The sequence below is a fragment of the Salvelinus namaycush genome, chromosome 2, assembly GCF_016432855.1.
Source record: "Salvelinus namaycush isolate Seneca chromosome 2, SaNama_1.0, whole genome shotgun sequence".
Lineage (NCBI taxonomy): Eukaryota > Metazoa > Chordata > Actinopteri > Salmoniformes > Salmonidae > Salvelinus > Salvelinus namaycush.
The window spans coordinates 69,949,224-69,964,257 of record NC_052308.1 but is presented as its reverse complement, the minus strand read 5'-3'; the positions used below and the strand labels follow the sequence as shown (position 1 = coordinate 69,964,257).

The 15,034-nt window shown below is 42.7% G+C and overlaps 1 protein-coding gene across 1 annotated transcript in view; it reads left to right on the top strand.

Annotated features, from left to right (window-relative positions):
- LOC120023156 (potassium voltage-gated channel subfamily KQT member 5-like) overlaps positions 1-15,034 on the top strand; it is a 142,580-nt gene that overhangs the window by 95,325 nt on the left and 32,221 nt on the right. Inside the window, exons 2-3 of the mRNA XM_038967168.1 lie at positions 9,979-10,069; positions 11,910-12,036. Coding sequence (XP_038823096.1) covers positions 9,979-10,069; positions 11,910-12,036 — 218 coding nt within the window. The remainder of the gene's footprint in view (positions 1-9,978; positions 10,070-11,909; positions 12,037-15,034) is intronic.

Below are 15,034 nucleotides of genomic sequence, written 5' to 3'. Positions count from 1 at the left end.
CAAACACGAGACACGAGACATGAGCGTGATAATATTTTTTACAAAAATGTACAGAAATCCAGAAGCAGTTCAACCAGCCTTCTCAGTTTGTACACATCCTATGGAGAGCAGAAATTGACAAGGATCATTAAGGTCTAGGGATGATAACGGTAAACCGTTCACCGGTTAGCTGCTGAAAACACATTTGACCAGTCATGCTTTTCGTCTATAGGTTTATTAACATAATTGAGTGGATTTTGTATTGGCGAGTGTGTATTTTCGTTACTCGTCATGCATTTGTATTCATCACGTGCACAGCATACAGAGCTTAGTTTGAGGAGAGGAATAGCCTATCACCTGTCAGACAGCGACAGAGAAGCTTGTCAAAAGCTGGCACTGGAGTGAAATGTGCTTTTGTTAATCCAGTCATTGCGCAACAGCTAATAATTCTAAATGCAATCGCATGTTAAAAACTGTTTCGATGGCCACGATTAAAAAGAGCTACTATTCTCAATATCAACTTGATTATAAAGCACGCCGCCCATTCGAGTGCATAGGCTATAGTCAACGGAAGGCAGGCTATCAACGCTGTAAGGTTCTGCTTATCTTTTCTTAGTCAACTTTGTGTTCTTTTTCTTCGTGTTCTTGAACGTAGCCCTGTCTTTCATTTGTGTTCATTGATTTCACCTGTGTTCGTTTCTCACCTGGTCTCATCAGCTCCCTATTTAATTAAGTTCTTTCTGTTTGTATGGTTGTGAGGTATTGTTTGTTTTCGATTGCCTACCTGTGTTTGACCATTCCCTGCCTGTGACCACGATTCCTGCCTTCTGCGAAGGCTAAATAAACATCTGCCGCGCTCTGTGCATGAATCTACACCTTTTTCTCCCTGAGTATTCATTACGAGCGCGTCCACCCCAGCATTTTGCAATGTGAGGCAGTGTAATTGTTCGAAACTTGAACGTTTTACGTCACTTCAAATAATGAGGCATGTTTTACCTTTCTTCAAAGTAGCCTTGCCAAAATTAATCTATAGAAACATGGAGGCAATTATTTTATAAAGACTTCCTCATGCCATTAACCAGCATTTCTCTTCTGTTTCATATCAACTTTCTTTCGTTGTCCAGAAGCCAAAGTCCCAATCCTAGTCATATTAGCTACCCATCATAGTAGTTGCTATTAGATTCCCCCTCTTTCTAAGTTTCTAATTGAGATTTCATCTCTGTCAAATGGAACCGCTCGCGTTAGGAGCACTGTTCAGAACTGTGTTTCCCCGCCAATTGCATTTTGGGAAATGACATTAGCTGCTTCATTACAGGAGCTGCATGGTCAATAATAGGCTATAGCCTTTTGACTGTAAGGCTTCTCGTGCGTGTTCTCGTGCTGAAAGGTGTTGTGGGAAAACATGTGCTTCGAACAGTTCAGGTCGGCGTTACGCCAACAACAAGAAACGCGCCTCATGAAAATCTTCACGCCATAGATTGCCTTTGTCTCAGTATATTAAGGGATGCTGCTGAACACAGCATGGTCTCACACAGGAGCCGGCAGTAAAAAAAACGCTGGTTCTGCACAGCAGCTATGAGTCCATCCGTCTCCCTTCACACGGGGAAAAGAAGAGGAGGAGATGTAAGGGAGAAAGGGAGGGAAAAGCTTGGCAGGCGGCAGGGGGATCGCTGTTATCTGTCAGCACACTCATCTGTTCCAGGCCTTTTAAAGATGTCAGCAGGGGATGGGAGAGAGCGTTGAGTTTAGTGAGGACGATTATGGTATACTGTACACACTATGATCTACACACACACACACACACACACACACACACACACACACACACACACACACACACACACACACACACACACACACACACACACACACACACACACACACACACACACACACACACACACACACACACACTCGTTCTCTCTCTGTATCTCTCTCTCTCTCTCTCTCTCCCTCTCTCCCTCTTTCTCTCTGTCTCTCTCCCTATCTCTCTGTCTCTCTCTCCCTAATCTCTGTATCTCTCTCTCTCTCTTTCTCTCTTTGAATGTGTTATGTTTAGCCTTATTATGTCCATGCTGTGGAACGCTAGCTCAGCATGAGCTCTGCGTCTGCAAAACACAGTCACTTAGCGCTACCCGCTAAAGTTAAGAGGGCTAATTAGCATTAAATGGTAGCCCAGTGGTGCTATCACAGTAACCAGTGCTACACTACGCTAGCCTACTCTAGCTAGCTAATTGCGTTCGCTAAGTCCAGTCTCTTCTAACCTACTCAGCCTCTCTCTCTCAAGGGGTTTCTGAAGAGAAGGACGTCTTGTATCAATGTAATGGGAGTGAGGAGATACAATATTTTCTCCCTGCTGGTTGCCAAACTCACAGACACGCACACACACACACACACACACACACACACACACACACACACACACACACACACACACACACACACACACACACACACACACACACACGCACGCCCCCCCCCCCCCCCCCCCCACCCGACACACACACACACTCTTGAGATGTACCAGAGTGCCTCCTGGCCCGGACCTTTAAAGACCAGACTGCATCATGGAAATTGCTCTGCGGTCTTTACTCTTTACTCCAGTAGTGGTGGTAGTGTTGTCTGTCTGCCGTTTACAATCCTCCTCACTGACAGAGACAGTCATTTCCCGGCCAGGCTTACTGTCAGAGTCCTTACCCTTTACCAACGGAGAGCTACCATATAGCTCCTACTGACACACACACACACACTTCACGTCTTTCACTGTCACTGTTCAACAGCACACACACACTCTAATTGTCAGTGGTTTATGAAATGTCTTTTATAAACTCGTATGCGTAGAAGACAGTAGACAGGCTTGGCAGTGTCACTGTCACTTATCTGTGTGTGTGTGGGGGGGGGGGGACAGTTAGGGGTTAGGTAAATAGGATTTTGAATGAAAATACATTTTAGGTCCCCACGAGGTTAGAAGAACATAAAATGTGTGTGTGTGTGTGTGTGTACGTGTGTGTACGTGTGTGTACGTGTATGCATCCATGTGTTTCTGACGGATTCGATACCACTTTCTTACTTGTTGTTCAGCTGAGCTAACTTTACCATTTTGACAACAAGCAATTGAACTAAATTGTAAAGGCAACTGCCTCAGAGCATCTCTCCCATGTTGAATACGGCTGTGTGATCTCCATAGAATGCTATAGGATGACGCATCTTAAACCGATGACGCCCCAACCCCATGTATGTCTATTGGAATGTGCTGAGTACATTTAGAATCCCTGTCTTCTCTGGAATAGACCAACACAGTAGGGGGTGATATTTGAGGAATGCTAGGAGACATACAGTACATGACTGGGCGTCTGACTGTGTAAAGGCCTGCTCGGCACAGGACCTCATCGGGTGGATCAGAGGTCATGAGGTCACAACCTTTAGGTTACAAGGACCATAAAAATAAATTCCCAGACTAAGTAAGTCATCCAAGGAGACTGAAGAGTCACTAGATAATGGATGTATTCTTGGTGCTCACCTTTGAATGTGCTCAGTATTATAGTGCAAAGGAATTAACTGGCAATGAAATTAAATGAAACGATGCTGACTTTCCGAATGAAGCCAATGGTGATTGACATTCTAGTCATGATGATTAAGCAATAAATTTTCGGCACAAATTGCTTAACTGCAACCCTGGCCTACAGACTTGATTCCCTTGATGATAAGGTCAATCAATGATCCTAATATTTTGCGACTACAATGAAGATGACAAAGACCATATTTCCACTGTTGCTAATTTCTCCTAATAGAGTAGAGTAACTTCCTGTTGGAAATGAAAGAGGAACACCTGGTCTGTGGTCAGTGTTATGAAGTAGTTGCTAAGATAATAAGCTGTCTGTTTTGATCTGTCCATTAGATACGCTCCCAGGCACATAAACAGTGGCGTTAGTTAATATAGACTTGGCAAGATGACACACACACACACTGCCTCTGTCTCTCTTACACTTTTATGAGCGATCACACACACACTGCCTCTGTCTCTCTTGCACTTTTATGGGCGATCTCACACACATACACACAGAGAAAAAGTCTCCAGCCGTCCAGACAGACAGTATTTTTATGAGCAGACATAGATTTTATTAGGTTTTGGGTTACTCTTTCGACTCCTAGTCTGCTCATAAAGGTGTTAAGGATGATACTGGCCTGACAGTAATATGACTTGAGCTTCCTCTCTTGGCTGCCTCAAGTTTATATCAAAGAGAAGGTGAGAAGTTAGCCCATGTGTTTATAATACCTCCGCTACACTGGCAAGGCTATCTGAGACGACTGTCTTGTGACCAAACCGTCCAGATATGAACCCTAACCTGGATGACCCTTGAACTTTGACCCTAGCTGGCACTGTCCAATGATGATCCATCTTACTAGACAGACATCCAATGACAATCCATCTTACTAGACAGACATCCAATGACAGTTGAGAATCTAGGCTGTCAGAATGAGATTTTAAGTTGTAGGCAACTGCCAGAGACAGTCATGAGTAAACATTATTTTATCCTTGATTGGATGGCCACACATTGAAAACAGAACATATAGATAGATGATACTATCAAGAACTCATGAAGGATTTTGGTGGTCACACATTTCAGCACCATGGACAGCATAGCGGTAGTTGCAGACGCTCTTATCCAGAGCAACTAGGGTTAAGTGACTTGCTCAAGGGCACATTGCCAGATTGTTCACCTAGTCGGCTCAGGGATTCGAACCAGCAATCTTTCAGTTACTGGCCCAATGCTGTTAACCACTAGGCTGCCTGCCACTCATTTATCCTAGGGAGCTGGCTGTACTGATGGCATATGTATCCATGTCATGATGACACACACGCACACACACTGAAACACACACACACACACACACACACACACTGACACACACACACACATTAGGCAATAAATAGTCTTAATGTAATTAGCTTTCAGTCTGTCTCTAATGAACTGTAGCCTGTGGGGAAATGTGAGACATATTTCTCAGGATTCTTCCTCATTGACTCTAAATCGAGTGTGTGATGCTCAAGGCAATACATCCTCAACACAATATCATATATATATATATATATTTATATATATATATTCTCCACTGTTACCTATACATGCAATTCACTCTGCCCTGTACAACGAGGAGAGATCGAGATAAAGACTTGAAAGAAAGGACAAAGTGCCATCCAAGGTTGTGTGTCAACTCCTGCCTGCTCAGTCCTTACACAGACTGTATACATCCATATACTCATCTTACCGTGTTCTACCCTTCTGAGAGGAGAGGTAGGAGAGAAGAAATACTTGAAAGAAAGAGAAAGTGACATCCAAGGTTGACTCTGCCTGCCCCAGTGCCCAATCCTTACAATGATATAGAATACAGTGATATTTCCTGTGTCTCGCAGTAGTGTATACGGTCAAGAGCAATTCACCCTATCCTGTGCTAAGAGAAGAAGAATAGATGGGAAACAATGCCATCCAAGGTTCTGACCTCTTGCCCCTACTGTATACAGCATCTACTTTCTACTCACTCTATCCTATGCTAAGAGAAGTGTACTGGAAAGAAGACAGCGCCATCCAAGGTTACTGTGGATTACAACCTCTGCCTACCCAATCCTTACAATCGTATATACAATACAAACGTGCAGTATTTGTGGTGTACATGTTTTTCTAAGGTTTCTACTCCAACTTTTCTGGTAGTGTTGTTTGGGATCCGTACAAACAACACTACCAGACCTTCGTGTTACCACAGATATCCACTGAGAGCCTGACAACACGACTGATTGGGAGACAAACAAACGCAGGCGTCTGCTTTTTGCTGCAAATCTAATTCAAAATGAGGATGATTGGGTGTAATGTAGCCAGTACGACAGACCCCAGTGCTTGGACATTAGTCATTTCCTTGGCACTCTGGTTCAAAACAAATCAATTAAATGATACAAAATAGACAAGCACTTACTGCCTGCTACTGCTCGGTGATGATGGGCTTCTGTGTGTGCGTGTGTGTGTGTGTGCGTGTGTGTGTGTGTGCTTGCGTGCGTGCGTGTGTGCGTGCGTGTGCAAGTCCCCACTCCCAAATCTTTATTTACTCTGGGGCTCTCTTTAAAAGGTTAAGGGCTGTGTTCTGTTGGAGCTGTGAGGGCTGTGACAGACTCCAGATACAAGCTCCGCGTCCCAAATGGCATCCTATTCCCTATCTAGTGCACCATACTACGTAGGGAATAGGGTGCAATATGGGACAGTCACCCGCTACAACAGTATGTGACACGAGGGAACTGAGGCCTGCAGAGAGGACGGGGAGGCGGCGGCAAAGTAATTAGGGAAGATCGTTCAATGATAAACAACCTTGCCTGTTTTTCATAACTAATTAATTGTTTTTCATTAAAATATTTCATAAATGGTTCTATTTGTTTTGAAAAGAGAGACATTGGTGTTTATTATAGTTAGATAAGGAGGAACTCTGAAAACCTTGTTTAGCAGCCACTCAGAAATTCTCCTTTAGAGATCTTGACAAGAGAGAGAGTGGAGGAAGACTTATGAGGCCAGCTGTCCTTTCCAGTTGACAGCTACATGATACTTGTCAGCGCACACATTCACCAGTCCAGACATATGCACAATTGATTAACTTCCCAAGTACTCAAAACTTTTAAATACTCCAACTTCAAACTGATTCATTAGGACGTACAGTTGAAGTCGGAAGTTTACATACACCTTAGCCAAATTCATTTAAACTCAGTTTTTCACAATTCCTGACATTTAATCTTAGTAAAAATTCCCTGTCTTAGGTCAGTTAGGATCACCACTTTATTTTAAGAATGTGAAATGTCAGAATAATAGTAGAGAGAAGGATTTATTTCAGCTTTTATTTCTTTCATCACATTCCCAGTGGGTCAGACGTTTACATACATTCAATTAGTATTTGGCAGCATTGCCTTTAAATTGTTTAACTTGGGTCAAATGTTTCAGATAGCCTTCCACAAGCTTCCCACAATACGTTGGGTGACTTTTGGCCCATTCCTCCTGACAGAGCTGGTGTAACTGAGTCAGGTTTGTAGGCCTCCTTGCTCGAACACACTTTTTCAGTTCGGCGCACACATTTTCTATAGGATTGAGGTCAGGGCTTTGTGATGGCCACTCCAATACCTTGACATTGTTGTCCTTAAGCCAGTTTGCCACATCTTTGGAAGTATGCTTGGGGTCGTTGTCCGTTTGGAAGACCCATTTGCGACCAAGCTTTAACTTCCTGACTGATGTCTTGAGATGTTGCTTCAATATATCCACATAATTTTCCTCCCTCATGATGCCATCTATTTTGTGAAGTGCACCAGTCCCTCCTGCAGCAAAGCACCCCCACAACATGATGCTGCCACTCCTGTTCTTCACAGTTGGGATGGTTTTCTTCGGCTTGCAAGCCTCCCCCTTTTTCCACCAAACATAACGATGGTCTTTATGGCCAAACAGTTCTATTTTTGTTTCATCAGACCAGAGGACATTTCTCCAAAAAGTACAATATTTGTCCGCATGTGCAGTCGCAAACCGTAGTCTGGCTTTTTTATGGCGATTTTGGAGCCATGGCTTCTTCCTTGCTGAGCGGCCTTTCAGGTTAGGTCGAAATAGGACTCGTTTTACTGTGGATATAGATACTTTTGTACCTGTTTCCTCCAGCATCTTCACAAGGTAATTTGCTGTTGTTCTGGGATTGATTTGCACTTTTCGCACCAAAGTACGTTCATCTCTAGGAGAAAGAACGCGTCTCCTTCTTGAGCGGTATGACGGCTGCGGGGTCCCATGGTGTTTATACTTGCATACTATTGTTTGTACAGATGAACGTGGTACCTTCAGGCGTTTGGAACTTGCTCCCGAGGATGAACCAGACCTGTGGATGTATACAATTTTTTTTCTGAGGTCTTGGCTGATTTCTTTTGATTTTTCCATGATGTCACGCAGAGGCACTGAATTTGAAGGTAAGCCTTGAAATACATCCACAGGTACACCTCCAATGTCAATTAGCCTATCAGAAGCTTCTAAAGCCGTGATATCATTTTCTGGAATTTTCCAAGCTGTTTAAAGGCACAGTCAACTTACTGTATGTAAACTTCTTACGCACTGGAATTGTGATGCAGTGAGTTATAAGTGAAATAATCTGTCTGTAAACAATTGTTGGAAAAATTACTTGTCATGCACAAAGTAGATGTCCTAACCGACTTGCCAAAACTATAGTTTGTTAACAAGAAATTTGTGGAGTGGTTGAAAGACGTCAACCTAAGTGTATGTAAACTTCCCATTTCAACTGTATTTCTTTATGTAAAAACACTAAAACGTTAAATACTCAAACTTGAAAAGGAATACTTTTTATATAGCCTCTTGGGTTACATACAAAGCCTTCTACTTCCTGACTCCTCACAGAAGGAGGAGAGCGTATTGGACGACAGATGTCGAGGGTTAAATCGAAATAACCACATAACCATCTATCCCTCCTCTGGCTATGGAAAACGGCAACATCTGTTTGGGCTCCCTCTTGGAGTCAAAGGTCAGATCGGGGCCGGGGTCACATCAGCTTGGTCAGCTAGAGGTCGGCTGGGGATCGCGATCCGCACAGGACGCCCACCCTTTTCACACAGACGCTGCTCAGAAGCTCAGAGTCTGGATGTCACCCCCCTGACCCGCTTGGCCATGCGTTTCAACTTTTAAAGGTTCTTCATCTTCTTTCATCTTAGTGATGATTTAGGGCCTAGCCTACGGGCACCAGGGGACGGCTTAATAGTCTCTAGCCTCTCATCTTCCATACTCCATAGGCTACAGCTGTGGAGAAGGGAGAGGGAAGAGAAGGGTGGTGGCTGGACGGGGGGAACGGTAGAGGAAGATGTAGTAACATCTTGTGCACCATAGTTGGGGTTCTTGATGATAGACCTTATTGGGGTTCTTGATGATAGTTTGCATTTCTGAATGTCACTCTCAAATATTGACTGAGAAGGAAGAGAAGGGAGGTCGGGGGACATTAGAGGAAGTTGTAGCGACATATTGGCTGACCCTATTTGGATTGTTTCTAATTGTTTACATTTTGTGAATGCCACTGTCGTCACACTGGAATGCCTCTTCTATCTAAACTCAGTGTTCAGCTTCTATCTTCATAGGGTCAACAGTGCTTTGTCTTTGTTATGACTCACCACCCGCTGGGCTCAGACATCTTTTCAGCATCTAGTTTGGATTTCAATTCTGTTGACTTGTCAACTAGTTGGATATAGGTTCAAATAGGCGTCATTCCGTTACGTTGATGACTTTTTGCAAAATCCAATCAGTTTCCCACGTTGATTCAACGTCGTCACATTGAATTTTGGGGTTGAAATGACGTGGAAACAACGACAATGACGTGGAAACAACGTTCAGCCAGTTTTTGCCCAGTGGATACTGAAATGCAACACTTCTACTAGTTTCAATAGTCCTGCTTCGCAGGAAAATCAAGATACTATAGTTTCAATGATAATCCTAGAAAGACAAAGTGAATAAGTCATTTGGCATCCAAAGCCCCTATCTTAGCCTTTCCCCCACAAACTCCATAGGCACAGCCAAGCTTTAAGACGGAGCTCAAACCTGATCAAACACAGATGTTTCTCTCACCATTTAACACAAAAGATATCTATAACTCTAAATCCGATTCCTCATCATTTTGCCATTGATGCTACTTGGAAGGCCATTGGCCCACCTCATATTTCAGAGTTATTTGATGGAAAAATGAAAGATCGTATCATTATGAAGGTGGAAGATTATCAAAGACTGTGGTTCTTTGCAGAAAGAGGTAGGGAAAGGAGCCTGGGTATGGGTCGGATATTTCTGCTTGTCCAGTCCAGCGACGGTGCATGTTTCAAGCTAGTCACGTTAGCATTAATAATGAGATAAGTCATTTCCTGACCAAACTGCCATGTTCTCCTTCTGTTTCATATGGCTCTGGATAAATGTGTTTATGATTTCTCTCTGTTTTGTCCTGTAGGTTCGTCCTGGTCTTCGGTTGCTTGGTCCTGTCTGTGTTCTCCACCATTCCGGCTCACCAGGACTTCTCTTCCGACTGTCTGCTCATCCTGGTGAGAAACTGGTTGAAACTAGGCACGTGTTCTGACACAGACACGGAAGCTGTTCATCCGTGTGCCTGTTTACAAAGAGTGCAGTGATAGGTGACACTGTGGATAGCAGAAAGCAACAGGCAAATACAAAGCGGTGAAGTGTGTTTCAACCTTTCAATCTAACTCCTCTTTGCACAACTAGATTTCTGTTAGTAATTAGGTAGGAGGATATGAATACATTCTGGTATCAGGAAGTCCATCGGATCAATTGGGAACACTTCTCTGTTTTCCCATCATCTAGTCATTTGATAGTGAATAAAGCAGATTCAAACGGACTTAACCGAGTTAAGAACCCTAGTGATGCAGAGCTCTCTCTTGCTACGTATGTGGTCCTTATAGGAAAAATCGATACAGTCCAAGGTTCACGCGTTGTCTCCATATTGAGTTTAGTCATTTGATCCGGGGCCAACATTGATTTCTTCATCTACATTCTTAGAAAAAGCGTTCAAAAAGTGTTCTTCGGATGTCCCCATAGGAGAACCCTTTTTGGTTTCAGGTAGAACCCTTTTGGGTTGCATGTAGAACCGTCTGCAACCAAAAAGAGTTATTCAAAGTGTTAACCTATGGGGGCAGCCCAGTTGTAGATAGTGTACTGTTATTGAAATGCTGCTAGCAGGTCACTACCTACTAACCGTACCCTGCGATGAGTCAGCACCATACTGTTACAGCAGACTTGAGGGCCGCGTCTCTGTATTGCCCTGTTGTTGATGTTGACAGTCATTTACATTGTTGCTGAAATATATTGATATTTGAAGCGTTATTGTTCAGCAACTGGGAAATTGAAGAGAGAGAGAGAGAGAGAGAGAGAGAGAGAGAGAGAGAGAGAGAGAGAGAGAGAGAGAGAGAGAGAGAGAGACTCCCATTCAAATAATCAAAGATCACAAACATCCTAGTACATTTGAAAATATAGAGAGTCTGTCACTGCTCTGGGGCAAGTACAGATAAGGCAACATCCAGTTGGTAGTATAGTGAGATTCAATACGACTATGAATCCCTGTGGGAGATTAGGATGGTTAGTGGTATATGTCATTTTGTAGCCTGGGTGGGCCAGTGACAGTCAATGCGTAGGCCCATCCTTCTGTGCTAGGCAAGTATCTCCATGACAGATAGGAAGAGGGATATCCGCGGATTATCCGAGGAGAAGATTAATCCCTTTATCAAAGCTGGATTCATACTGGATGTCTCCACTCAATAACATAGCCTCTCCAAATTAAATCAGTGTCAACACGATTCCAGTCGCTACTCTGAAAACTAGAGATTTGAAACAGCATTCATGCTCATTTAAAAATCTCATTGCATCCATATGCCTCTTTTAGACCACACTTGCTAGGGACATTATCTTGGATTAGCATCAGCTGAATTTGAATCATGGTATACTGGGAGCAAATGCTAGCTAGCTAATGTTGTGCCAAATGCAGTGAATGTAGTGATATAATTGACTATGTTGACTCAGTGTTGACATTTAGCATACTAATGGTGCATTAGCATAGTTTAGGTTGACACTGAATTCAATGGTATGACATTATATACATGCTGCTCACAGGAAGTAGACCACTTTAAGTCATCATTCATTTAAATCATGAATCTGTTTCAATGTCAAGAAAAAACATGCCACTTTAATATGTTATGATATGTTGGAAATTGGATGATTAATCATTTCTAGTACTTTCAATACAATGATGAAACTGATATAAACAGTTAGAACTATCTACAAGTGTGACACCTATTTGTAGCTTTATAGCGATTGCTCAGTCATTGTGTATCATTTTCCCCTGACTTCCCGTTTTGTCACTTCCTGTAGGAGTTTGTGATGATCGTGGTGTTTGGGCTGGAGTACATCATCAGGATCTGGTCGGCCGGCTGCTGCTGTCGCTACAGAGGATGGCAGGGTCGCCTCCGTTTCGCCCGGAAGCCTTTCTGTGTCATAGGTGAGCTATAGACTAGATGACTTATAAACACTTTAGGAATGTTTTTTCGAGGGATGAGAAAACGTTTACAACCTTCAGTTGATGGTTCAATAATGAGAAGTGTTTTCAAGTTAAAGAGTTTTACAGGTTTTACATTGACTTTTTCCTCTTTTATGACAATTGATGACCTCTCAGTTACTTTATTTCCGACTTAAAAGCAAGAAGTCAGTTTCCTGACTGCAAATCAATATGGCTATTCACTAATTGCTGGAGTTTAACCATAGGAATGTGACTTCCGAGTTCAAAGAGACCTACGAGTAAAAGGATATGCAGTGTAATTGACCATAGGAACACACAAACACAATAGACCGTAGTCCTCTGGCTTGATGTTTTAGCTGTGGTGTTTGAGGCTCTTGTGATTCTTAACAGGAGATTTAGGGTCGACTGACTATGTAAATAGGCCTCTCCGTTAACCCGTCTTCAATTCTTTCCAGTGTTTAGACATATTCATCTGCCCTTCTCAGATGGCCACCGTACTTCAGAGAGGGAGAGTAGAGGCTTACCAGTCACTCTAAGTCATCAGAGCTAGCATCATCATGCTCTCTGAGCTGGTTAATGTCATGTCGAGAGAGAGAGAGAGAGAGAGGGAGAGGGAAACAGAGCTAGAAAGCGAGAGAGATACAGAAATTAGACCATTAGAATTTGACCATGAATTTCATGAACTATGAAATAACACATATGGAATCATGTAGTAACCAGAAAAGTGTTAATCAGATCAAAATATATTTTATATTTGAGATTCTTCAAATAGCCAGCCTTTGCCTTAATGACAGCTTTGCACACTCTTGGCATTCTCTCAACCAGCTTCACAAGAAACAACTGTACACAGGCCAATAACTAGATACTCTGAATAGAGACGGTTAAGGCTGAACTAGACACTCCGAATAGAGATGGTTAAGGCTCAACTAGATACTCCGAATAGAGACTGTTAAGGCTGAACTAGACACTCCGAATAGAGACTGTTAAGGCTCAACTAGATACTCTGAATAGAGACGGTTAAGGCTGAACTAGACACTCCGAATAGAGACGGTTAAGGCTCAACTAGATACTCCGAATAGAGACTGTTAAGGCTGAACTAGACACTCCGAATAGAGACTGTTAAGGCTCAACTAGATACTCTGAATAGAGACTGTTAAGGCTGAACTAGACACTGAATAGAGACGGTTAAGGCTCAACTAGATACTCTGAATAGAGATGGTTAAGGCTCAACTAGATACTCTGAATAGAGACGGTTAAGGCTCAACTAGATACTCTGAATAAAGACTGTTAAGGCTGAACTAGACACTCCGAATAGAGACTGTTAAGGCTCAACTATCATTCACTCCGAATAGAGACTGTTAAGGCTGAACTAGACACTCTGAATAGAGACGGTTAAGGCTCAACTAGATACTCTGAATAGAGACGGTTAAGGCTTATTAACTAGACACTGAATAGAGATGGTTAAGGCTCAACTAGATACTCTGAATGGAGACTGTTAAGGCTGAACTAGACACTGAATAGAGACTGTTAAGGCTTATTAACTAGACACTGAATAGAGATGGTTAAGGCTCAACTATCATTCACTCCGAATAGAGACTGTTAAGGCTGAACTAGACACTCTGAATAGAGACTGTTAAGGCTCAACTAGATACACTGAATAGAGACGGTTAAGGCTCAACTAGATACTCTGAATGGAGACTGTTAAGGCTGAACTAGACACTGAATAGAGACTGTTAAGGCTCAACTATCATTCACTCCGAATAGAGACTGTTAAGGCTCAACTATCATTCACTCCGAATAGAGACTGTTAAGGCTGAACTAGACACTCTGAATAGAGACTGTTAAGGCTCAACTAGATACTCTGAATGGAGACTGTTAAGGCTCAACTAGATACTCCGAATGGAGACTGTTAAGGCTCAACTAGATACTCCGAATGGAGACTGTTAAGGCTCAACTATCATTCACTCCGAATAGAGACTGTTAAGGCTGAACTAGACACTCTGAATAGAGACTGTTAAGGCTGAACTAGACACTGAATAGAGATGGTTAAGGCTCAACTAGATACTCTGAATGGAGACTGTTAAGGCTGAACTAGATACTCTGAATGGAGACTGTTAAGGCTGAACTAGACACTGAATAGAGACGGTTAAGGCTCAACTAGATACTCCGAATAGAGACTGTTAAGGCTCAACTAGATACTCTGAATGGAGACTGTTAAGGCTCAACTAGATACTCTGAATGGAGACTGTTAAGGCTCAACTAGATACTCCGAATGGAGACTGTTAAGGCTCAACTAGATACTCCGAATAGAGACTGTTAAGGCTCAACTAGATACTCCGAATAGAGACTGTTAAGGCTCAACTAGATACTCCGAATGGAGACTGTTAAGGCTCAACTAGATACTCTGAATGGAGACTGTTAAGGCTCAACTAGATACTCTGAATGGAGACTGTTAAGGCTGAACTAGACACTGAATAGAGATGGTTAAGGCTCAACTAGATACTCTGAATGGAGACTGTTAAGGCTGAACTAGACACTGAATAGAGACGGTTAAGGCTCAACTAGATACTCCGAATAGAGACTGTTAAGGCTCAACTAGATACTCTGAATGGAGACTGTTAAGGCTCAACTAGATACTCTGAATGGAGACTGTTAAGGCTCAACTAGATACTCCGAATGGAGACTGTTAAGGCTCAACTAGATACTCCGAATAGAGACTGTTAAGGCTCAACTAGATACTCCGAATAGAGACTGTTAAGGCTCAACTAGATACTCCAAATAGAGACTGTTAAGGCTCAACTAGATACTCCGAATGGAGACTGTTAAGGCTCAACTAGATACTCTGAATGGAGACTGTTAAGGCTCAACTAGATACTCCGAATGGAGACTGTTAAGGCTCAACTAGATACTCCGAATGGAGACTGTTAAGGCTGGCTGTAATATGCTGTTTGTGTCCTCCTCTGGCCTCTCCTCTTTTTAA